Source organism: Ranitomeya variabilis, chromosome 2 (genome assembly GCF_051348905.1).
Source record: "Ranitomeya variabilis isolate aRanVar5 chromosome 2, aRanVar5.hap1, whole genome shotgun sequence".
NCBI lineage: Eukaryota > Metazoa > Chordata > Amphibia > Anura > Dendrobatidae > Ranitomeya > Ranitomeya variabilis.
Genome location: NC_135233.1, coordinates 693196357 through 693220539, shown reverse-complemented (window position 1 = coordinate 693220539; position 24183 = coordinate 693196357). Strand labels below are relative to the sequence as shown.

Sequence of the window (24183 nt, the reverse complement as noted above, 5' to 3'; positions counted from 1 at the left end):
ACTACGTGGCTGTGCTATATACTACGTGGCTGTGTTATATACTACGTGGCTGTGTTATATACTACGTGGCTGTGTTATATACTACGTGGCTGTGTTATATACTACGTGGCTGTGTTATATACTACGTGGCTGTGCTATATACTACGTGGCTGTGTTATATACTACGTGGCTGTGTTATATACTACGTGGCTGTGTTATATACTACGTGGCTGTGTTATATACTACGTGGCTGTGTTATATACTACGTGGCTGTGTTATATACTACGTGGCTGTGTTATATACTACGTGGCTGTGTTATATACTACGTGGCTGTGTTATATACTACGTGGCTGTGTTATATACTACGTGGCTGTGTTATATACTACGTGGCTGTGTTATATACTACGTGGCTGTGTTATATACTACGTGGCTGTGTTATATACTACGTGGCTGTGTTATATACTACGTGGCTGTGTTATATACTACGTGGCTGTGTTATATACTACGTGGGCTGTGTTATATACTACGTGGGCTGTGTTATATACTACGTGGGCTGTGTTATATACTACGTGGGCTGTGTTATATACTACGTGGGCTGTGTTATATACTACGTGGGCTGTGTTATATACTACGTGGGCTGTGTTATATACTACGTGGGCTGTGTTATATACTACGTGGGCTGTGTTATATACTACGTGGGCTGTGTTATATACTACATGGGCTGTGTTATATACTATGTGGGCTGTGTTATATACTATGTGGGCTGTCCTATATACTACATGGGCTGTCCTATATACTACGTGGGCTGTGCTATATACTACTATACATATTCTACATATTCTAGAATACCCGATGCGGTAGAATCGGGCCACCATCTAGTTTAAAAATAATCAACTTTGTAATGTATCTTATAAGATAAATTTGCTTCTGTCAGCACTGATCATTATCAAAATTCTCAAACCCTGGGTAAAATCTGTACTCAGTGAAGACATGCTTTCCCATTGCTGAGATAGGAGATGGAAGTTGGTGCTGATAAGATTATATGTAGACGGGAACAGAGAGGAGCTAGAGGCAGAGCTCCTCCCTCCTCCTCCTGCCTTATACACAGAATTTTACCAGTAGCAAACGTGATCTCCTATCTCATTAATGGGAAAGCCTTCACTGAATATGGATTTTACTCGAGAATTGAGAATTTTGATAATGATCAGTTAAGGAGAAGAAAAACAAATTTATCTGATAAGACATATTACAAAGTTGCTTATTTTTGCGTGTACTATTGATTTATGAAATAACAATTAAAAGGACAATTACACTTTAAAACCCAAGTTGAAAACAAATACTTTGTGTGTGGTATGCATCCCCACCTACAGAACATGCAGGATAACCCTTGAAAGACTTCACGGCTACTTTATATGACAAGAGTGTCCCAAAACAGCCAGAAATGTCAGAAGGTCCATAATAAAAGAGTAGCTGGAATTTCTCCCAAGTGAAGGTGATAACTCTGTACACTGCTGAAGGTAAGAAGGGTAATTACAGACCAACCTAATCATTATTCCAGTGATAACGTGACAAAGATGAATTCATCCAATCTTTTATGAGAAATTATTTCAATGATAAAGGATCTATTAAATGTTGAAGAGAGTTCCTGACCCAGGCTCTTTCTTGATTAATGATGAACGACATCAGCACCAGAAGGGTTGGGGGATCATCTAAAGGACTCTACATAATTTGCATCCCTTTTGTGTGCCATAAAGGCGTAAGCAGGAGTTTAAGGTCTGATCTTTGTCTTCTAGTGGAAAATGAAGCAGAAAAACATGCAATAAAAAGGAGTAGTGAATAAAAGATAATAAATCAGGCTTCTAATAGGTGTACATGAATGCTAACCAAAAGCCATATACTGAAATAATAGGGTCCCAGTGGATAACTAAATATGGGTCCCAGTTTAGACAAATTTCGGAAAAACTTACATTTAAAATCAAGATACCGATTTATGGTATTTTATAAGAAATATTTGCGTTACCGTTGTACTAGTATCTCTTCTGTACGCCATGGAACAATTTCATCATCATTGTGCAAGGCTAAATGATGAATCCAACTAATCTAAAACGTCTATTTTAAACATTTTCTTTTTTCATTTTTTCAGAAATTAGTGACGTCACGTACCACAATGAAGCCTCGATAAACACTACCCAACTTCATAACTGCAGATGTAGTCTTTCTTAAAAAAGCACATCCACACCAATGACATTTTTAAGGCTAAAACGTTGTAATTTTACAGTATGCAGCATAAATGAGTACACCCCCCTTCAAATGTAAGGCTTTAACCAATCTCACTGAACACAGGAACAATTTCTAAAAATTTGACAAGATCCTTAACATGAAAGGTTACTAATACAAACTGTATTACTAAAATGATCAATTTACTCAAATTAGTCGATGCAAACATGACTGCACCTCACATCAAAAGTCTTCTAGGCATGTAATGAACACGTTTGTGACATATTGCAACATATTTTACCATTCTTCAAGGATAATCTCAAATTCATGTGCCAGCAGTATTCAGATGTAAAAAGCTAAAACTTTGTAACGTAGGGCGTTTTAACACCATTTTCACTGAGCTCCAACAAAGTGCGGTGAGATGGGGCGGGACAGGGATGTGATCGGAGCTTGTCAAATCCATGACGAGCAGCAGCCTCAGATACACCACAAATCTTATCCCAGCAAGGACTGGAGTAGGATTTGTAGCGAGGCACACATAGATGGCCACAGCTCTTGTTTGGCGCTCCTGATTTGGAAGCATCTGACTCCAGCGTGCCTCCTCATCAAGACCAGCGCGAACAACTGAAGAAAACTGCTATTACACTGGTGCTTCGTTCTGACGCTTCATAAGCTTACATTGAAGAAGTGATTTATGACTCACTCAGACCCCAGAGTGATCCAGAGGGTCTGAACCTTCTCTCATGACTCAGAAGACTACCATAGCGGCACTGGACACCAGAGAAGGTAATGAAACCCTGGCTGAGCATGCACAAAACCCAGAGTTAATAAAATGAATAGGCTTTATAGCCTATGCTTTGTATTGAATCTGTACCCCACTTAGCTGTGTGCTCCCTTCTCCTGAGCTATGCACCTCTCAAGGGTGAATTTGAGTGATCGGTGGGGGTCTCACTGATCGCCGCCTTCTCCTGTGTCCAGCACTGCTATGGTCATCTTCTGAGTGTAGACGATCGTTAAGGGTCTCAGGACCCAGAATCCCCATTGATTTGCTTGTATTTATAAAGCAATGAAATCTCAAGCAAAGATTTATTTGGCTGCTGGCACTGCATTGCATAGTAAGTTACACGGCGACTAATGAGCGCTATTAAAATTGTACCAATGGGAAAAAAGCATGTGATTCATTACGAATCAAGTACAATAAAATGACGTCCTGTTTATCTAGAAGTAAAAAAATTGCAAATCCTATTCCGAACCTAGGACAGCAATATAATCGGGACTAAGACTACACGGCAGATACAGGATCATGAGATTTATTCTAGTTTTCATTTTCAATACGATTATATGACCAGTCAATAAATTAGACTTTTTGATAAACTGCTTCTTTCTGGCCACGGTAGTCTCAAGCTTGAAAATTATATTCATTCTATATAAGCGCAATATTTCTATTTGACATATTCTACTCATCCACAGTTGCCTTGTATGTGGCGAGTTCACCGTTTCACATGATTGAAATTTAGCTGAACATGTACAGACCCTTATCCAAACATGATGAAATACAATTGTTCATTACCTGCAGAAAAGATAGGCCACTAAAGAAAGCAGAGGGGAAAATCTATTGCGACACGGCAAATGTTGATTTGAATTGCATATGACAAGGTAAACTGCACATGGACCAAAGGACGAGAAGACAATGATCAAACAGAGACGTTCCATGGTGACAGTTACTGCTATCCCACCGCTTGTGAGAAAGCGGAGGCTCAGCAATAACTTTATTACAAACATGTTTTATAGATGAGGACTAACAGCACTGCAGATTCCAACACCAGGAGACAAAGTGATGTATAAAAAGAAACCTCGAAATGTCCGACATTACGCTAGATCGTCGCAGAGAGGGGATGAAGTTAGCACCCTATGGATGAAGAAGACCCTATGGGTGGAATCCAATAAACCCAAGCCCCAATGTCAGACAGAACCACTCGAAGGAGAAAAGGTTCACACCGAGCTTCTTTCTGTGTATATGGAAATAAAACAAATAGATAATGGCTGCACTCAATTTTACTGTGCTAAAGCAAGGAAATGTGCAATACATGAAATGTGAATAGCATACTGGCTTGTGAAATCTATGAAAAAACACATGAGATGCTTAGCACAAGATTTGGCCAAAAATTGTGAGCCCATCCACCAAACGTCAAGGTAATCTCAGATTGAGTGCAGCCATTATCTATTTGTTATATAAGACTTTTTTTGGTTATGCACAATTTCAGACTAGATTGCTGTTCAGTCAGTTTTCCTATATTTACTATGTACTATTTTTTCTGACTTGAACCCCCCGCCCTTCACCATGCTGTGATTTTAATTACATCCAAACACAGTTGGTTCTAACCTTCCTATAAATGCAGGCTTTACCATGTTATTAGCCATAGGTAAGTGTTCACACTAGGCAGACAGGTTAGTTACCCATCCGATCTGAGATTACCTTGACGTTTGGTGGATGGGCTCACAATTTTTGGCCAAATCTTGTGCTAAGCATCTCATGTGTTTTTTCATAGATTTCACAAGCCAGTATGCTATTCACATTTCATGTATTGCACATTTCCTTGCTTTAGCACAGTAAAATTGAGTGCAGCCATTATCTATTTGTTATATAAGACTTTTTTTTGGTTATGCACCAGTTCAGACTAGATTGCTGTTCAGTCAGTTTTCCTATATTTATATGGAAATAAACCCACAACAAAAAACTCTACACATACTCTTGATAAATGTTTTAAAGCAGATCTGCTCCAAAATCTATGTCAAAGAACTGTGTGAACACACCAAGTAATCTCCTAAGTATTATTCTATCTAATTTTTTCTGCAATTTTTCCTCCTCTTCAAAAAAAATAAATATGGAATATATAATATATATGTACACATACGTCTACACACATATACATATCTGAACAGACTAGTCACCTTCTTTGAGGTGGATGCATAATTAAAAGCACATAAGTGAAGGCATTAGTAGGATATCCTAGGAAATTAATAGCTGCACTCTAAGATTCCTACAAGGTATACTTCAACAGGTAAACGGGAGCCTATGGGTATGTTTGGCATATGGGCTGGGAGCTTTCCCATAACAGAAGGCTATTAGACACCGCTAAGTGCAGTGAGAAAGGAGCCTACTCCTGCAGACTAACGCTGCGGACATGTTCTTCTCTTGATTAAACTCTGCACACTATAATGGCAATATATGTTAGACATACATTTACATTATAGGTTGGGAGGTATTCATCGGTATATGCAACAGCAAGCTATCCAGTAATACATACTGACCTATGGTTTTTGAATTGAAAAAGTAGTCAAATGTAGTTTTCCATAAAAAAAAGTATGCCAGTACATATCATCCAGCTGTATGCCAATAGTCTAAAAGTCTATGGATACGATTATAGATGCTGAGAGCCTTTCTTGATGTTCATACTTCAATGAGAATGTGAACAGTAACTTATCCTTGGATTTTCAAAATTACGTATGAAAAGACAACGACGCTATGGAATCTTTCTAAATAACTTGGCAGCTGTGGATTTGGTATACAGATGTGCAATATCTCTGTTACCCTGTAGCCATATAAAATATGATAACCATATGATAACCATAAGCAGTGTGCAAAATAAGTATTTGTTCAGTAAAGGTATGGTTACCTAATCTCTTACCATTCCTGCTCACCACCCTATCCCCTTCATCTATGGATTACTATAGATTATGATTTCGTCCGATATCCCTGAATAGCTTACTATGGAGATGACTGTTGATATAGGTTATTATAGAATATAATAATTTGGACACTGCACAAACAAATATGCATAATATTTTGTAGTTTTCTTTATATCCCTGTCCAAAATAATTTTTTAAACTAAAAAGAACACTAAACCTAGAACACTTTCAAGAAATAGCTGAAGATTCACTCATTAAAGGAACCAGTCATCAGATTCATGCTGCCCAACCTTAGGCGGCATGGATCAGACACTGCAATTGTAGCCAGGTATGTTTCACTCTAAGAACTGCGACATTTCAGAGGAACCATACTTTCTAAATTCAGTTATGGACTAGTTGTCTCCGCTGACTAGTCCGAGACGCCAGTTCATGGTGGCTTCTCTCCGTTGGGTGACAGGTCTCGCCCTATTTGTGTTTCTAGGGAAAGAATCATCAGTCATGGGAGCGAGGTGAGGAGAAATTGGCCTAGGCCCTGCTTTGGACTAGTCAGCTGAGATGCACAGCCCATGGCCTGTTTTTCGTAGTGTCTAAAACATGTCAGTATTCTAGTGTAAAACATATATGGCTGCAATAGCTCAGCCAGTGTCTGACTGATGCTACTCGAACCACAATCTGACCACAAACTCCCTTGACAGAAAACTCCTCTAAAGACCCAACTTTATTTTTATCAGGCAAGAAAAAAAAAAGCTTATCAGACATCACAAAATACAGCTAAGAGTATAACTATGGAGTCATTTCTGAGAAGGTAACAAATGTACCTCAAAGAGTTAAAATAGGCATTTTTTTATGTAGACTATCAGCCCAATCTACATTCAAAAACCTGAAATGAAGCGCTATTCTCGGAATACATAAGCCCTAAAGCACAGGTAGATAAAGCACATGGGTGCACTCGGTTCTAACGAAATGCTTGGAAATTCTCCCAAGTAAAGCACTGGGCTGGTGAAGAACGTTCTGCAGCACCAATTTAGTCTAGATAATGGATGAAAAGTGTATATGGAAGTATGTGGTAGACAAATGTGTGGAAAACACCCACAAATGCTTTTAATTTAAAAAAACATATCCTGACACAAGGAAATGACTGTGGCTATTACCCAACGACTCAGAGGATGATGTATCTCTACAGTCATAAAGGTTATTTCCCTCTCCTGGAATTAGAAGTCTCTAAGCTTTTCTACACTTATCAAGTCTTTTGGTGCTCTATTCAGCAATTTATATTGCCCCTTGAAGACCTGAGCATAGAAAGGCAGAACTGTTCCTGACCCCAAATAGCACCAATGCATAGATAATTTCCACTGTCGGGGGATACGTGCAATGTTTTTTGATGTGGATATTTCTTGCGGATTCTGTATTGGAAATTCTTTCGGCTGCTATTGATTCAGTGGTGACATTTGGAATATTTTTTCAAGCAGAAATTATTCAGAATATGTTCTTCCTCTGTGTGTGTGGGTTTCCTCCAGGTTCTCCGGTTTCCTCCCATATTCCAAAGACATACTGATAGGGAATGTAGATTGTTAGCCCCATCGGGGACAGCGATGATGTAAAGCGCTACGGAATATGCTGGCGCTATATAAATAAAGAGTATTATTATTATTGATTCACACATTGATTTGTAAGGGATTGTTCACATAGGTTTTTTTTTTTTACATGGATTTTGAAGCGGATCGAATGGTTCAAATACTCTCTGAATAATTTTCATATTGATTAAAATAGGAAATCCACACTACTGTTCACACAGCAAGTTGTGTTCCTATTCCCCCCCCCCCCACTATTGCTTATTATGTTTTGCTTGTATAGCGCATACTCCACAGCAATTTACAAACGTCACCATCATTGTACCCACTAGTGATCACAATGTAGGTTCCCTATCAGTGTGTCTCTTGGAGTGTGGTAGGAAATCTGTGTACCAAGTGGAAACCCACAAAAACATGGGGAGGACATACAAACTCCTTGAAGATGTTGTCCTTGGTTGGATTTGAACCCAGGACTCCAGCGCTGCAAAAATGTAGTGGCAACCACTGCGCTACCGTGCTGCCCACACTGTTTTAAAATCCTTATCATGGGAAAAAGTGACATTTCACTACTTTAACCTCTTGACTACCTTTGACGTATATTTACTTATTGAAGGTCGTGTACCTGCCTTTGATGAGGGCATGCACACCAAGCCCACAACTTCCCCGCACGTGATGAATCAGCCATCATGTGCCTTTAACAGCTACGGAGTGGAGCGGTGCTAAGCCCATGGCTGTTAACTTGTTCAATCTCCCAGTCAATCACTGACAGCAGGATTTAAACATGTGCCAGTCGGAAGAACATCATTCATCCCACCCATTGGCATGTAAACGTGTGGCACCAATGGGTTGTCATGACAGCCAGAGGTCTGCTGATGACCCTGGTACCTGTCATTACATTCCTCCGGTGAACGCCAGCCTGTGGCCGGCGTTCATAGGAGACTCTGATTTCTGCTATACAGTGCTGAAGCACAGAGGTGATCGGACAATCGCAGCTTCAAGTCCCCCTGGGTAATCATATTTCCAAGTACGTTTTAGCATATAGTAAAACATTGTAAATAAAAAATCCAAAGAACCATTGTGGGATTGTACTTTTTTTTGCGATTTCAGCATACTTGGAATTTTTTTCCCGCTTTCCAGTGCATTACATGATAAACCAAAAACGAGCCCTCATATGGCTATAGAGATGGAAAAATAAAAGACGTTAAAGCTTCTGGAATAAGGGGAAGAAAAAACAAAAACGCAAAAACAAAGAATTGCAAGGTCATGAGAGGGTTAATGTAGATTCCTCCTAGAATCGGCTCCAAACTTGACACTGTCAAGTTTGCACACAAAAAAATTAAAAACTTTTAAAACACAGCTTCAAAAAACATGACATTTGAAAACCTTGCTAAAAACAAAACAAAAAACCCCTCAAAAACGTGTATGAATTTGACATGGATTTCTCTTGAAAGCCAAGTCGGACTTGTCCTTCTCAAAACACACCCTTTGGGTGTACAGAATGTGAAAATGGTTTTGCTACGTTCTTTTGACGCACCAACGGTCTTTAAAGAAAAATGACATATTAATATTCATAAGATCAACTGTGAAAAAAAATCGTTCCTCCTGACATTGCGGCTGCACCTTTCCCTTTCTTGACTTTAGCCTTACTTTCTTTTGCTATAACCAAAGAGAAACTAGTAGGAACGGTACGATTATTTCCCCTTCAATGACCGAGCTATGCATCTGGAATCTGCAGATTTTGGAAAGGAGAATTGCTGGAGGAAAACAGGAAGGAACAGACATGCATCCCCTGACCACTGCTATAAGGTAGTCGCTTGGTCCAGGTCTTGCCCTCCCGCAGAATTGTAAAATAAAGAGTGAAAAGTTGTTCAAATCAATTTACTGTAGCTTTAAAGTACAAACTAAAAGTTAAATGCACAGAATATTGAGCAGAAAAGGTATTTTGCTTGTCATCCACAGAAGCAGGACGCCATCTGTAAATCGTGTTGTCAACTTTTCCATAAGTCTCCAGCTGCTCCCAGAACAGGACCCCACAGAGCACACATTTTAGAGATACATTTATCATATCTCCTCAATTCTGCGAGTCTAAAACAAGCACGTGACCAACAAAGTAAGACGATATAAGCTGGTAAGAAGCAGAATCCAACTGCTTGGAGCGTACAAAGAAAAGACGCTGTGAATTCCCAAATATTCCCAGTGACGAGCAGGCAGCACATCTTACCTTTGGTTGCAATACGCACACACTGAGTCTTTGTTTCCTAATGGGAAAAACAAACAAAAAAGCATCAATGAGTCTGTGTTTTATTTCCTTACTATAATTCGAGAAAAAAAAGCTTTGGCATTTTTGTTTTCTTACTTCAGACATTTAATGCAGATATGCTATAAATGTATCATTCATTAGAGGTGCAGTCATGGAAAAAAAGGGGATTTTGATACTTAAATTCTAGTGAAAACATATAAACACTACACAAATGATCCACTAGCTTAACTGCATAAGGCGCCAAATACCCAACAGATAGCAGTTGGTTATACTATCGTTTGGCCAGCAGCTACCTATCCTCCTTGGGTCACGTTCACACATTCAGTATTGGGTCAGTATTTTACCTCAGTATGTGAAAGCCAAAACCAGGAGTGGGTGAAAAATGCAGAAGTGGTGACGGGTTTCTATTATACTTTTCCTCTAATTGTTCCTCGTGGCCTTAGCTTACAAATACTGATGTAATATACTGACCAAACACTTAACACGTGCACGTAGCTTAATACAGGAGAAAACACATCTCGTTCTCCCTAATGCTCATGTGTTGCTACAAACCGGCATTCTGTACCCGGCGCTGTTCTCCACTAGCACAGAGTGATTAGAGACTTCGCTGACGTCACATTCACAGAGTTTCTTTTCCTGTTGACAGGGCGGGACTCCTAGTGTCATGCTGATTGACAGCTGGCTCCTCGCTGCCTAATTGGAGGAAGCCGGTGACATGACACCAGTAGTTACCTATGCCCGACATTGCCATTTCCATGTGTGGTTCTAACATTACTCCCCAACAACACGCTAGCTCTCTTGGGGTCATACTTGACTCAGAGCTTTCATTCACCCCGCACATCCGATCACTGACTCGCTCTTGTTATCTGAACCTCAAAAACCTTTCTAGAATTCAACCCTTTCTTACTTTCGACTCTGCAAAAACTCTTACTATTTCTTTTATTCATTCTCGTCTGGACTATTGTAATTCTCTACTAATTGGCCTCCCTCTTACCAAACTCTCCCCTCTCCAATCTGTCTTGAATGCAGCAGCCACGATCATATTCCTCACCAACCGTTACACCAATGCCTCTACCTTGTACCAGCCATTACAACACTGGTTACCCATCCACTCCAGAATTCAGTATAAACTTATCACCCCCACCCACAAAGCACTCCACGGCTCAGCACTACCCTACATCTTCTCCATCGTCTCAGTCTACCACCCTACCCATGCCCTCCGTTCTGCTAATGATCATACTCAAAAATCAGAACCTCCCACTCCTGAATGCACTACCCAGGTTAATTCGATTAATCCGCAATACCCAGAGTTTTAAGCGTGCGCTTAAAATGCATTTCTTCAGACTGGCCTACCACCTCAACACATTAACTATCCTTGTGTTGCCCATTCAAAATCTTTACCATAACCAGGTTCCTTCCATCATGCTCTTGTACGTCTTATGCACTTAATAGCCCTCTGTGTCTGTACTTTTACGTTTTCTGGCTGATAACCGGTTCATACAGCATTACATGAACACCCAATTTCTTACATTATGGCTGGTCCGAACAACGAAAGCAATTGTTACCATCCACCTTTCGTGTCTCCCCTATTTCCTCATAGGTTGTAAGCTTGCGAGCAGGGCCCTCATTCCTCTTGGTATCTGTTGATCTATGTGTTTATTGTTATGCTTAATGTCTATTGTCTGTACAAGTCCCCTCTAAAATGTAAAGTGCTGCGGAATATGTTAGCACTATAGAAATAAAATTATTATTATTATCCTTCCGCCCTGCTAACAGGAAGAGAAACCACTGCTCTGTTGACAGGGAGCCGCTTAATCTCCAGCAGGAGCGGTCAATGATCGCCACCAGGTTCAACAGACAGGTAGTTGCCTTTGTTAGCAATTACAGTGGGGGAAAAAAAGTATTTAGTTAGCCACCAATTGTGCAAGTACTCCCACTTAACAAGATGAGAGAGGCCAGAGGAGCCTCTTAAAAAATAAGTTACAGGTCTGTGAGAGCCAGAAATCTTGCATGTTTTTAGGTGACCAAATACTTATTTTCCACCATAATTTGCAAAATAAATCTTGCCAAATTAGAAAAGATGATTTTCTGGATTTGTTTTCTCATTATGACTCTCATAGTTGTGGTCTACCTATGATGTCAATTACAGGCCTCTCTCATCTTTTTAAGTGGGAGAACTTGCACAATTGGTGGCTGACTAAATACTTTTTTCCCCACTGTATATGCCAACCTAAAATGTATGGAGGCCTCAAGTGCATGCCATGTTAACACAGCCATTGGAGGCAGGCAATGGGTAACTTTTAAATTAGGCAATAAGTTAGGGCTCATGCAGACATGTGCAAAACGATCCGAGCTCAGACTTGCTAATGCATGGACTAGGAGAGGGTCCCTCGAACGAAGCATGACAGCTTTGTGTATTTCTATGAGGCTGTCTCACTTGGGTAAGGTGCAGCCAGTCGATGAATTGCGGTTGAGATTGCACAATTCGCACAGAAGTCTGCATGAGCCCTATAGGCTCTATATTTACCATTTTGGGCAAGTTCTTGCTTGCAGTTTAATATGAATCAGAGTCCAGGTAATGATGAAGTAAAATTGGATTCATGGCAGCATCAGTTGGGGCTTCCTTCCTTGGAAGGCAAGTTAAAAAAACAAACACACTAGCTAGTGCTAGAATCTTGGTTTTTCCATTATCCACAGCATAATATACCTAAAATGCTTCAGCTATTACGCTGATTGGAACAAAGCCACTGGGCAGCATATCTAAGCTAGTCTGTATATAGCGTTTTGGTCTGCAGTGGATGGCTAAACTTCAACTACATTTTAAAAACACGTCCACACAGTGTGTATTTGGTACCTACACAAAATATGTACAGTGCAAAAGTTTTAGGCAGGTTGGGAAAAAAAAACCCAGCTATAAACGTAAAAATATTTTTAAAAATAGACGTGGTATTAGTTTATTTTCACAAATTAGCAGAATGCAAAGTGAATGAACAAAAGAGAAAACTATAGCAAATTAATATTTGTGTGACCACCCTTTACCTTCAGAAAGTCAATTATTCTAGATACGCTTGTACAGTTTTAGAAGGAATTCAGCAGGAAGATTGTCCCAAACATCTTTGAGGACTAACTACAGATCTTCTGTGGATGCAGGCTTTAGCAAATCCTTCTGTCTCTACACGTAATCCCAGACAGACGATGTTGAAATCAGGGCTCTGTGGGGGCCATATCATCACTTCCAGGACTTCTTGTTCTTCTTTATGTGGAAGAAAGTTCTTACTGACACGGACTGTGTGTTTGGGGTCATCATTCGGCTGCAGGATAAATTTGGAGCCAATCTGATGCCTTCCTGATGGTATTGCACGATAAGTATATATGCCGATATTTCTCAGCATTGAGGTCACCATTAATCCTGACCAAATCCCCAACTCAATTTCGTGAAAGGCAGTCCCAAGCTAGAAAGGAACCTCCACCATACTTCACTTTTACCTGCATACACATTATTGTACCACTCTCCAGCTCTTCGAGGACCAAACTGTCTTGTATTACAGCCACATATTTCAAATTTTGAGTCCAGAGTACCTGCTGCCATTTTTCTGAAGCCCAGTACCTATGTTATTGTGCATAACGGAGTTGCTTGCCTTGTTTCCACATCGAAAGTATGGATTTTAGTCTACAATTTTTCCATAAACACCACTTCTATCCAAACTTCTCCGAGCAGATAGGTAAAGTTGAGTCCCAGTGGTTGCTGCCAGTTCAGAATTAGTGGCACTGCTGGACATATTGAAATTTTGAAGAGAATCAAGAATGATGTGAAGAGTACTTCTTGAAACCCCAGTCTGCTTTGAAAACTTTGCATTGGCGAGACCTTGCTTATGCAGTAGAACTACCTTGTGTCTTGTTGCGGTGCTCAATGTTACCGTGGTATAAGAGCTGTGGCAGGAAATGTTCTTCCACATCACCACCGTAGCAGTTTGGCTGTTCCTCCCCCAGATTTAAGCCTCCAACACTGCTGTTTCTCTTTAAGACCATGTCTTAACCCATATATGAAAATGATCACTACCCCGTTTTGTATAATTAGTTACTCATTCATGCTACTTTAATCTTACAAAATTCCTGAATTTGTGCAAGTTTACCTAGGAAATGTAATATTGTTTTGAAGGCAAAGGTTTATCGCATTAAATATTGATTTGCTTTAGACTACCCTTTTGTTCATTCACTTTGCATTTTGTTAACTGACAAACAATTAACACTTATTTCTGAAAGAATTCATCGTTTGAAGCATTTTTTTCTACACCCGCCTAAACGTTTTGGACCGTACTGTACATTAGGAGCGCTAATTATCACCTAATGATAACGTATATATTTTTTTCCTGTTTTAAACTATAAAATTGTGATTTTATTCGAATTAATCAATCATCTAATAAGAACTATTTCCATAGCAGCGGTTGCATAATCATTACCATCTGCAGACTGACCTCTATTACTAAAAGGCTCACAGAAGAGGGTAGCAAAGTAATAATTTCACAGATCACAATCTATAAAGACCCTAAACAGAAACAGGAGGGAAAAAAATATAAAACTTCAATTTCCATTTGGTTATAAACATCCAGGTACAGATCCCAGCTATCAATCTCACTGCACATCTGAGCAATTTCAAGTAATCCTCAGACACCTGGCATGATGACTTTATAACAAGGACGCTGCGATCTCCGAGAGGACCCTACTTATCTAGGGGAAGATTCTCAAATTGGATTTTAAAGCATCTTGCGTTATTGCACTTCGTGCTGTGCTTTTCTCTTATTCACTTTAAACAAGGCAGTCATTCACAGAACGCAGCTTCGGCTTCAGCCTCGCTGCTTCTCATTCATTTCGCCCACTGCCTGCCCTTACCGTCCCACTCTGAATACCCACAAGAGCCAGCAAGCGATAATGCATGAAAACAAGCACATATCGTGGTAAACAAAACTGCACAATAAAATGAATATGCAGTCTACCAATCTCCAAAAATGAGTAAGAGAAGAGGATGATTTACTAGATTTTACACTACAAACTGAATTATTACATTGATCTTAGAATTGAAATACAAATGAGAAATGTAGGAGTCCAGCTAGAAAATAACATGGAAAGTGTTTTTAGTTCTAGGAAGGAACATTTTCAAATAGGAATACTTACATGGATTATCAAAGTAAGTACACCAGCCTCATCAGGTTCAGGTACAAAAGCTCTATTTTAATATCGTATGCAGTTATTGTGAAACCTGGTGACAGACCTGACTGCAGACTGGCGAGTCCTCACAGCGCGCCCAGTGCGTGCTGTCAGAAATCTCTGATGCGGGAGCAGGTGTACATATGTACACAAATATGCAATTCTCATGCTTCTGGTCACATTCCAACAAGACGAGTACAGCCTCATTCAATTCACTTGTATTGAGCGGGGCCGTGTCCATCTAATTGCCACGTGATCACATGTATGCAAACCGTATACTTGCGGTCATGCACCTGCTCACTCACGATGCCAAAGAATCCTGACAGTGTGAGCGTTGTTAGGATTCACAAGTGATTGAAGACTTGAACCCCAAGCCTGGACAACTCCTTTAATAACCTTATAAATTAAGTCACTGACATTCTTGTATGTGTGCTTTATAATTCACTACTTATGTAACTATTTTACACATATTATTCTGTAAAACAATAAAATGAATTCTGCAACTAAATCAAAGACCTGCAAAAGTAGAAGATTACAGAGCACATGTGCATGTTCAACATAAAAACTCACCTTCTCAACACTGCTCACTGCCTGAAAGTAGATGTTGTAGCCTTTGCGAGGAGCTAGAGGTGGGTTCCAAAATCCCTGGTAAGTTCTGTTGTCACCAACGGTAAATGGGGCAGCTTCAGGGAGGTTAGAAGGGGGCAGCTCCGCAGCATAGTAGTAGGGGGAACCACCAGTGCCGGCATTGTTGTAGGCAACTGGAACCTGATAACATTCCATCCCTCCAGTTTCCCTTTTTGTCCGATGCAGGTGCAATTCTTCTACCACAATTTGGTATGCACTAAACAAAAAGAAAAACATTATTTCATCCATGCCAATAAAAACAGTCATTTTCAAGTAGCTTTAAAAAGATTACTGAAATTCTTGAAGATAACCCATGTGATATTTCAAGTGGCCTAACATGAATTTCGACAGTTACTCTGCAGTAACTGTAATGTTACTCTGCAGTAATTTCTGCAGTGGACTGTATGTCGGCAAATCTGAATATTGTGCAATGTGCACACTGTCAGGATTTCAATTGATTTGCCTGCTGGAGCGAGAAAACACAGAAGCAGGAAAAGAAGCTAATTGGTACATGACCAGAAGTATGCAAATCACATAAGAGGTCATGTAAAACAACTCCAGCAAGAAAACATAGCAGAAACGTGACATCTACGAACAGAAAATTACATGGTTTAAATCAAGTTCTGCTATATGTATATATTTATCTTTATTTTTTTCATCAATATCTCAATTTGTATTTAATCTAAAAATGGGAAAACATGCAATTTTTACATAGGCCACTGAGGCCATTCTACATTCCATCTTCCTGCTCTATCAGGAAAGCCACATGAACACTAGTACCAAAATTTGAAGGAAGGGGTAGCTACTACATCACCTATTGGTGGGATCCTGTGTTCTCAGGTGTGTACATTGTCACTGTAATCCTGTCTGTTGCAATTATCAGACTTCTGTAAACTCTTCCACAAAGGACAGGAAGTAAAGGAGCCTAAAAAGCCTGAAGAATTTCAAGAGTTCGTTTTTTGTTTTTTTGTTAAACCATTCGCCATATAAAAAATATATGGAAGGAACTAAAGCTCAGAGACCATAGAAGGAGCCCATGGAACCTTCAGGATTTGAAGAGTGTTTGTTTGAATGACTGTACCAAAATCACACCTGAGCAATGCATGTGACTAGTTTCTCCAAGGCTTTTGTATAAAGTATTAATTAAATTTCAGTAAGTGTGTTAAATACTTTTTCCCTGTCTCAATTCTTATTATTACACATAATTTATGGACATCTATGGTTTGATTTAATTGCCTGTGTGGATTGGATGGATTGTCCTGATTTTAAAGGCAGGAAATATAGTAAAATTGTAATTTAGGACCTTAGCCTTTTTTGTCTTTAAAGGGGTTGTATCATCAGGAAATGAAATACTATTTCAATCAATTGTGTTCTGTTAAAAGTAGAATATATATATATATATATATATATATATATATATATATATATATATATATATATATATATATATATACACATATATATATACACACACACACACACACACACACACGCTTATTTCAAAAATCTACATTTAACAAAACAATTTATTGAAATATTTCATTTTGCGCTGATACAACCCCTTTAAAGACAATATGACTGTGGAAGACTAAAAAAAAAGGCTAAAGTACGGTACTAAATTATACTTTTACTACATTTCCTGCCTTTAATATCAGCACTTTTTAGATTTTGTGATGTAAGATCTTGAACCTTGGCAATGTAACTTTTGTCGTTTCAGTGCTGTCTTGTAAACTATAAGATCATATTGTATATGTGAGAATTGGGATACTCTAAACAAAAGGGGAAATTCAGATAAACATCTACTTACATGGATTTAGAGATGTCAAAACACTGCATTGGTGTAGACCAGATGTTCAGATCAGCACCAATATGTGGGGGAAAAAATAAGTCTATAGTGTGTGTCTATAAGTCGCTTTGGCTCTGCTCCAAGATCTGTTTCACTGGCCATTTGGTGAATTTACGGCATCTAGAATCCTATTCTTGGGATCAGCAATGGTCCAGTGGATCAAACCCCCAGTGATCAACAAGTTATCCTTTATCTTCCAAACTCAGTACAGCACTCTAAGCATATAATAATGTATTAGTCTGTCAGAAAAATAAATTTATAAATCTGCCAACTTCAGTTCAAGTGTAAAATTAATTTATTTTTTGTTTCTTTTTTCTTTTTAACGTGTACTTGTTCTTTCATACCAAAATATAGAAGACCATAATCTACCCGACATCCAGTAAGAATGACTTTTGGTGCACATCAGAACGCCCCAGATTTTCATGCACTGTAAGTTGCCACCCACTGAATTAGGCAATGCCCCTTGATTATTTTTCTGTCAGCACTATAGGAGCTGGAACTTATTTTCCCTCCCTTCCCAGTTTGCAGGCAGTTTGTCTCTCCGTTACTGCTGGCCTGTCCCTAATTCCTAAAGAAGATTTACATGTGACAACAGACAATGGACAGCAAAAGTCAGTTCACTTGGGCCGGTCTTAAAACCGCCATGGTAATCATTCACTGCAAAAGTTAGACAGAAGGCCAACACCTAGCAGCAGCACTTCACTGATTTTTCACTGGTGAGAAAATATTTTTTTTTTTATAAAGTGGATTGCAGATTGCTTAGATGGCACATTTTTCTATCAAGTAAGAACAAGCAATCCACAGAAATAACCTAAACCTTTAATAAGCCTCGGATTCACTGCCTCTTCATCTGCAAATTCAGAAAAACAGAATATTAACAAAGCTAAACAAACTATCCATCCAATAAGTAGTTATAAACCATTATTATACATTAAGTATCTGGCTCAAGTTTTGGGCAACTACAAGCATGCTCAAAAGTATGCGGCCGAGTGCCATGCTGTTCGTCTAAACCTGCCTGACATTAAATATTTGGCATTTGTTCCAATTCATGCATTTTCTAGAATATTTGGTTAATTATCATGCTGTAGGATCAGGATCTTCTCCCAGATTCAGCCAGTAAGACCAAGTGAGAGGGTCAATCACTACTGTACACCTTATTCTCATCTGTGCAGAGTCCTAAATGTGGATTGATAAAATATCTGCACCATGTTTATTACCGCAGATTCTGCACTGCATCACCGCTAGTGAGTGACAACGGGGCATAGTGCCCAATTCTTACATGCACGAAAGCGCATTTACAACCGGTCCTCAAATGCGGGAGTCCTACATCACACAAGGACGCCCAAAATAGGAGCAAAGTGGTACAAAGTCCTTTTCCATATGACTCTAACACAAAGAATTCAAATAAACGGTGAGTTAGAAATACACTCAGCCAATAGCTTTGCATAAACGCTAATCTACTTCATACATTCCTGAACACTCCACACATTTCATAGAACAAAACATAATTTAGAGATTGTTTAGTATTCAAGGAGTCTCGCAATCACAGCGCTACCCGACATTTATGGAAGGCTCGGAGCAGATTAGGCTTTTAGCTCAAGATATTTTATTTTTATATATATATATATATATATATATATATATATATATATATATATATATATATATATATATTTTTTTTTTAAACACAATTTTCATTAGCATTTCCCTTTGAAAGGATATTATGGAGAAACTCGAACCCAGGGCTGACCATAATGACTGGCTTTGGGCTCTGCTTAAGGCTCCAATTTGCAGTTGTCATATCATTAGAGACAGAAAGAGCTGACAGGCATCTCCACCTCCTGACCTTGCTGCAGCTTCCTCGCTATCTTGGCTTAGAGCTATAGGGATCCAGACTAACTGACATGTTGTAATTCAAGCACAGATGGACAGAAATCTGTCCACTGGACTAAAATAGACTGCCTTGCATCTTTACAGTTGCTGAAGACAAGATTCTTGCAAATGTATCAAACAGATGGTAGATAACCCGCATTGTCTCTTGCTTTACAAGCCACCACACAACAAACTTTCTGACTACAATCACATTGCGTTTAGTTCACGAAAGGTCAAAAGAAATGTTGTCAAAATGTAAAAGAATAAACAATGTAAAATTACATAAAATAATATAAATGTAAAACACAAACACACTTATGACATTACTTGCAGGAGCGGTGCTGGTCTCTGCACACCAGGTATTCTTACAACGCACAGTGACAGTGCGCTCTCCTGCCAACTGGTTACTTCTGATCAGAACTGGGGAGAGAGCGCACTGTCATTGTGCATATTGCACAGTGACAACCTACTGAGCACCTGTAGGAATGGACAATCGACAAATGCTCAGTAGAGCAGGGACTATTCCAGCCTCTGAAATGGGAGTCACTGATGACCCTTTATTTCAGGGAGGGGTAGTGACCATAACATCTACCGCTGGTGACGGGATTTTCAAACAGAGAATTAAAAACGTAAGCAGTAAAAAAAAAAAATAATAAAGCAGTTAGTGTAGTGAGGGAATGGTAGGGACTTTTTAATCAAAGTATAAAAAAAAAAAAATTTGATCACGGCATTAAATAGATAGGCATTTAGGATGAAAATTAATTTGTGTTTCGCACTACCCCTTTATAGGCTCCCATAACAATTAACAGATGTGGAATGTTCAATTTCGCTGACTTGTGCACAACAGTATTTTGCACGCAACGCCAAGGAGAAGAGAATGAGCATGCATGACCTCATCCGCACATGGCGTGTGCGCTTAGGTAGACAAGCAAACTAACTGAGCTCCCTTTTAGTTGAGCGTACACCAACCTACGCTTTCACTTATTCACTGAAAATAAGTCATTAGTCTCGGAGTGCTGCTTATTACCAAGTATTACCTCTGACAATACGCACTCTCTTAGACAAGCAGTGTTGAAAAAACAAAGCCCGATGAATATAATTAAAGACTGCATGACTGTCATTATAAAGTGCGTTTCCCCATTATTTCCATCAAGTCATTTCAGCAATTTTACTGGTGCTGTCTAAATAACGTAGTTGACTTGCACAGGATGAGTTGTGTGCCTTTAGAAAAATGTGCTGATATCTCTAAAACTACCATGACAGATGCACGAATCCCCAGCAATGAAAGCAATAGCATTGAATCAAATCCGCCAAGTGAAGCTCACATACACACAACAAAGAGGCTCTTCCTGTCTCCATACGAAGCACATGCCTAAGCCCGCTCCTCACAGCTCCAAGCCAGAGGCATCAAAATGTAATAATCAATGTAGCTCGGCTTTCTCAAACCACAGAGGAGGAGAAGTCCCATAATTGACAAAGACAGAACAGACTTGTAAAGTTCCAGGAAACCTTGTCACGTCTACAATTACAGATTTCGGTAATGAGCCTTCAATTTAACTACCAACTCTTAGCAGAGCGAGAGGAAGAACCCTTCATCCAGAAGAAATCTGCCCATCGTATCTGTCACATATGCAACGACAGAGCAAAGGAGTAAGGGAAATGGTGAAATAAGAAAACTGAGAAGAACTAGACTGCACTTGGAGGACGCAGAATATGAACAGTCTCATACAAATGCTTTCTGCAAAGCTAGCAGTTCAGGTACATGGTAGACGATAAATGTTCGAGATCTAGCGGCTTTAAAAATAGGGTCGGGTTCACAGTTTGGTTTTGATATAGGCATTTTGACTTCCAATTGACATTTTATACAGCAAAAATGAACCTGCTATAAAGCGAGTGCGCCCACATACCTGATAGGAGCACCTTTAGCCTGTGCAGGTCTAAGCAGAACAGTGATGGTGGTGGCAGTTTCATTAAGAGATGCATCAACGCCTTCATAATCCGGTAACGTTGGAGCTGTAAAAACATGAAATACAACTGATAAAGGAAAGGGACAAGCAGAAAAGTCTTGTGTAGAAATGATATTTAAAGGATATCAGAAACAGAAGACATGTCCATTGGCGCAAGCAGTCAGTTGTTCTGCAACTGGTAATCTAGGTTTTATTCCATAAGAAAATTTGGCTGCAGTGCTCTGGGCATGATCGGAGCACTTCTTGAGCCTCTGCTTCATCAGCTCTATTCCCTGACTAGTGCGACATCTGACTGACAATTCATTGGCCAAGAAGTAAAGCAGAAGATAAAAAAAAATAAAAACTTAAGAGAAGTGAGGACAGATCCTGAGAGCACCTTTGAGGATGGGCTCAACCCTGAGTCATTAGATCAATTTTCTGTTGTAGGAACCGAAAAAAAGTAGTAAGAGCAGACCCCGCTGACTAAATATGTTCAATTCCTCATGGTTGCATGTCTCGTGGCTGTTCGACAGCCGCAACACATGCAGGGTTTTCCTGCTCTAATCTTAGGGCTTCTGTCTCTGATACCAAAAGATGAACAACGAGAAATTTGGAAAAGATGCGAACCAAAAACAAATGAGTCATCATGATTTTGTTTTGAGAACATAAAAGGTCCATAAAAAAAAAGCTAAAATAAAGGGCATGTGAACAGGTGCACAGATTAGGAGTGTGTTCAAACCATGAAATACACAGATAAAACATGCAAACGAAGATGGATGAGGTCTAAAGTTGTAATCAGTACTGTTCTTCCCGTGTGTCTAAAAGACAACCCTCTTATAAGTCAATAAGGGCCTGGGCACCAGTAATATACATTACCAAGGATGTAATGTATGTACCAAGGATCCAGTACTCAGGATTTTCCATGTAAGAGGTTAAGATGTACAAGTACATGTAAGCAGTTTTCCATTTCTTGGATTATTGTGATCAGGAAACCATTTTGGTCGGATAATTCAATAAAGTGCATCTATTTTCTGGTAAGATATATTTCTTAATCAGGCTATGGGTTATATTACCTGAGATGTTGGTGGTGACATTAATGGCTGTTGCTGGTCCAAACCCCTTTACAGTACTAGCTCTTATGAGAAACTGGTATGTAGTGCCTGGGTGCAGCTGAGAGAAGACATGGTGGGTGCTATTCCATAGTTTGGTCACAGTCTGAGGAGGACCTGCCACGGGAACTGCGGGGTCAAATGACCGGATACTGTTGTATTTCACCTGTGAAAATAAAGGGAAGTGTACAAAAAAAAGTTAGGATAGAGCACCTTTCATACGCCAATATTTTATATCAAGGGCCTATAGGGAGTCAGAAAGATTAAAGGGGTCGCCCGCTGCAAGGGTGTTATATTTTTTAATCTCTAAAAAAGATAGCATTGAAAAAACCCAAAACACTGCTAATATGAAAAAAAAAAAGAAAAGAAAAAAAGATTTAACTACGGTAGGTTGAGCACTACCGAATAATAGCTGGCTTCCCATTAAATGCATGGATTTGGTGCTAAATATTTGTGTAACTAAATATGTTGAATGGATTCACTTTTACATGCTCTTTTTGGTCTGTGGCCATAAATCGTCTGAAAAGGGCAGATTACAGAGTTAGAAACTCTCCCATTGGACCTTCAAATACCTAATTTGAGCGATTATCAGTTAACCAATTCTGCAGCCAGCAGCGCAGAGGCTATAGAATGCAAACTATGCTAAATTTTAACAAATCCAAATTAGGAAAATAATTTTTAACCAAAAATTCATGCACTTAAGAAGAAAAAAAAGTTGTCCCTAAATAGTGGATGCTCCGTTTAATGTTATAAAAATCCTGTACATTCATTGTTTCATCATATCATGCAACTTATTAGGAAAATGTACAATGAAGAGCACAGACGGTGCTGCACCTGTCCAAGGGCTTCACTATCCTCATCACTACTCTGCCCTTCATGATGGTCCAATAACCTCAAGCTGCTAGGAACTTGCAAACAACAATCTGTAGAACCAGACATGATTAATTACGGCTATTATTTTAGGACGACTTTTCAGCAGATGAATGCGGTGGTACCTCATATTGAGTGATAATGCCATTTGGCTCGGTTGGCTCCTTCCAGTTCAGGAAGATCTTATCTTCAAATGGCGTGCCCTTCAGCGAACTGAACGGGACATGTCCAGGTACTGGAAAAAACAAAACGACAATTATCACATTACTCGCTATTGTAGCACTATAGTGACATTTCCTCATCCTCTCGGCTTTGCCTGACACTTTACTTTATACTTTGTGCATAGTCACCACTTTCCTTTCTAGCTAATGCAATTTAAAAAAAAAAAAAAAAAGTAATTCTATAATCCACTAGGAACAAAATCCAAGGAGTGAGAAGATAGAATGAGCACAGAGATCTGATAAAGGCACTTGATGCAGTACTCAAAGGTGGGACGGTAACGGAAGCCGCCAGTCAAGTTGACAGCCAGAAAGCTTTATTTTCAAAAGATTAGAATTTGCTCAAAGTACTTAGAGCCCGTACTCACCCATCAACTATAGAGAGGCCACATTTATTAAGCCTTAAATTAACCTTTCGTTCCCAATGAGATGGTAAAATTCAACGTTACAAATGAGCCTCTACGACATTATACACCACCTTAAGTGTAGACAATTATATGGTCTATTACTGCAGCGTCAATGTCAAAGAAAACTTGCCGAGAATGGAAAGATTTATTTCCAGTAGCTTATGTATCACCAAAGTATTCTGCAGTGCGGTACCGAGATTGTGCCTGTGTCCTCAATGGGATCGCCATCTACTTTTCATACTATACATTATAGTACATATTTAATACATTAGATCTTTCCAAATCTGCACTTTTTGTGATTCCGCCTTTTTTCTAACCTACCTAAACCTGATAGTAGAACACAGAAAAAGAAATATCATAACTTGC

At 39.3% G+C, this 24183-nt stretch overlaps 1 protein-coding gene across 19 annotated transcripts in view; it reads right to left on the bottom strand.

The window, feature by feature from the left end:
* Positions 1-24183, bottom strand: part of PTPRK (protein tyrosine phosphatase receptor type K) — a 402371-nt gene that overhangs the window by 97084 nt on the left and 281104 nt on the right. For all 19 annotated transcript variants that reach the window (XM_077289403.1, XM_077289389.1, XM_077289390.1 and 16 more), the window contains exons 9-13: positions 23318-23427; positions 22287-22488; positions 21175-21280; positions 15493-15766; positions 9679-9715 (exon numbers count right to left, since the gene is read on the bottom strand). In XM_077289403.1, the coding sequence (XP_077145518.1) occupies positions 9679-9715; positions 15493-15766; positions 21175-21280; positions 22287-22488; positions 23318-23427 (729 nt within the window). The remainder of the gene's footprint in view (positions 1-9678; positions 9716-15492; positions 15767-21174; positions 21281-22286; positions 22489-23317; positions 23428-24183) is intronic.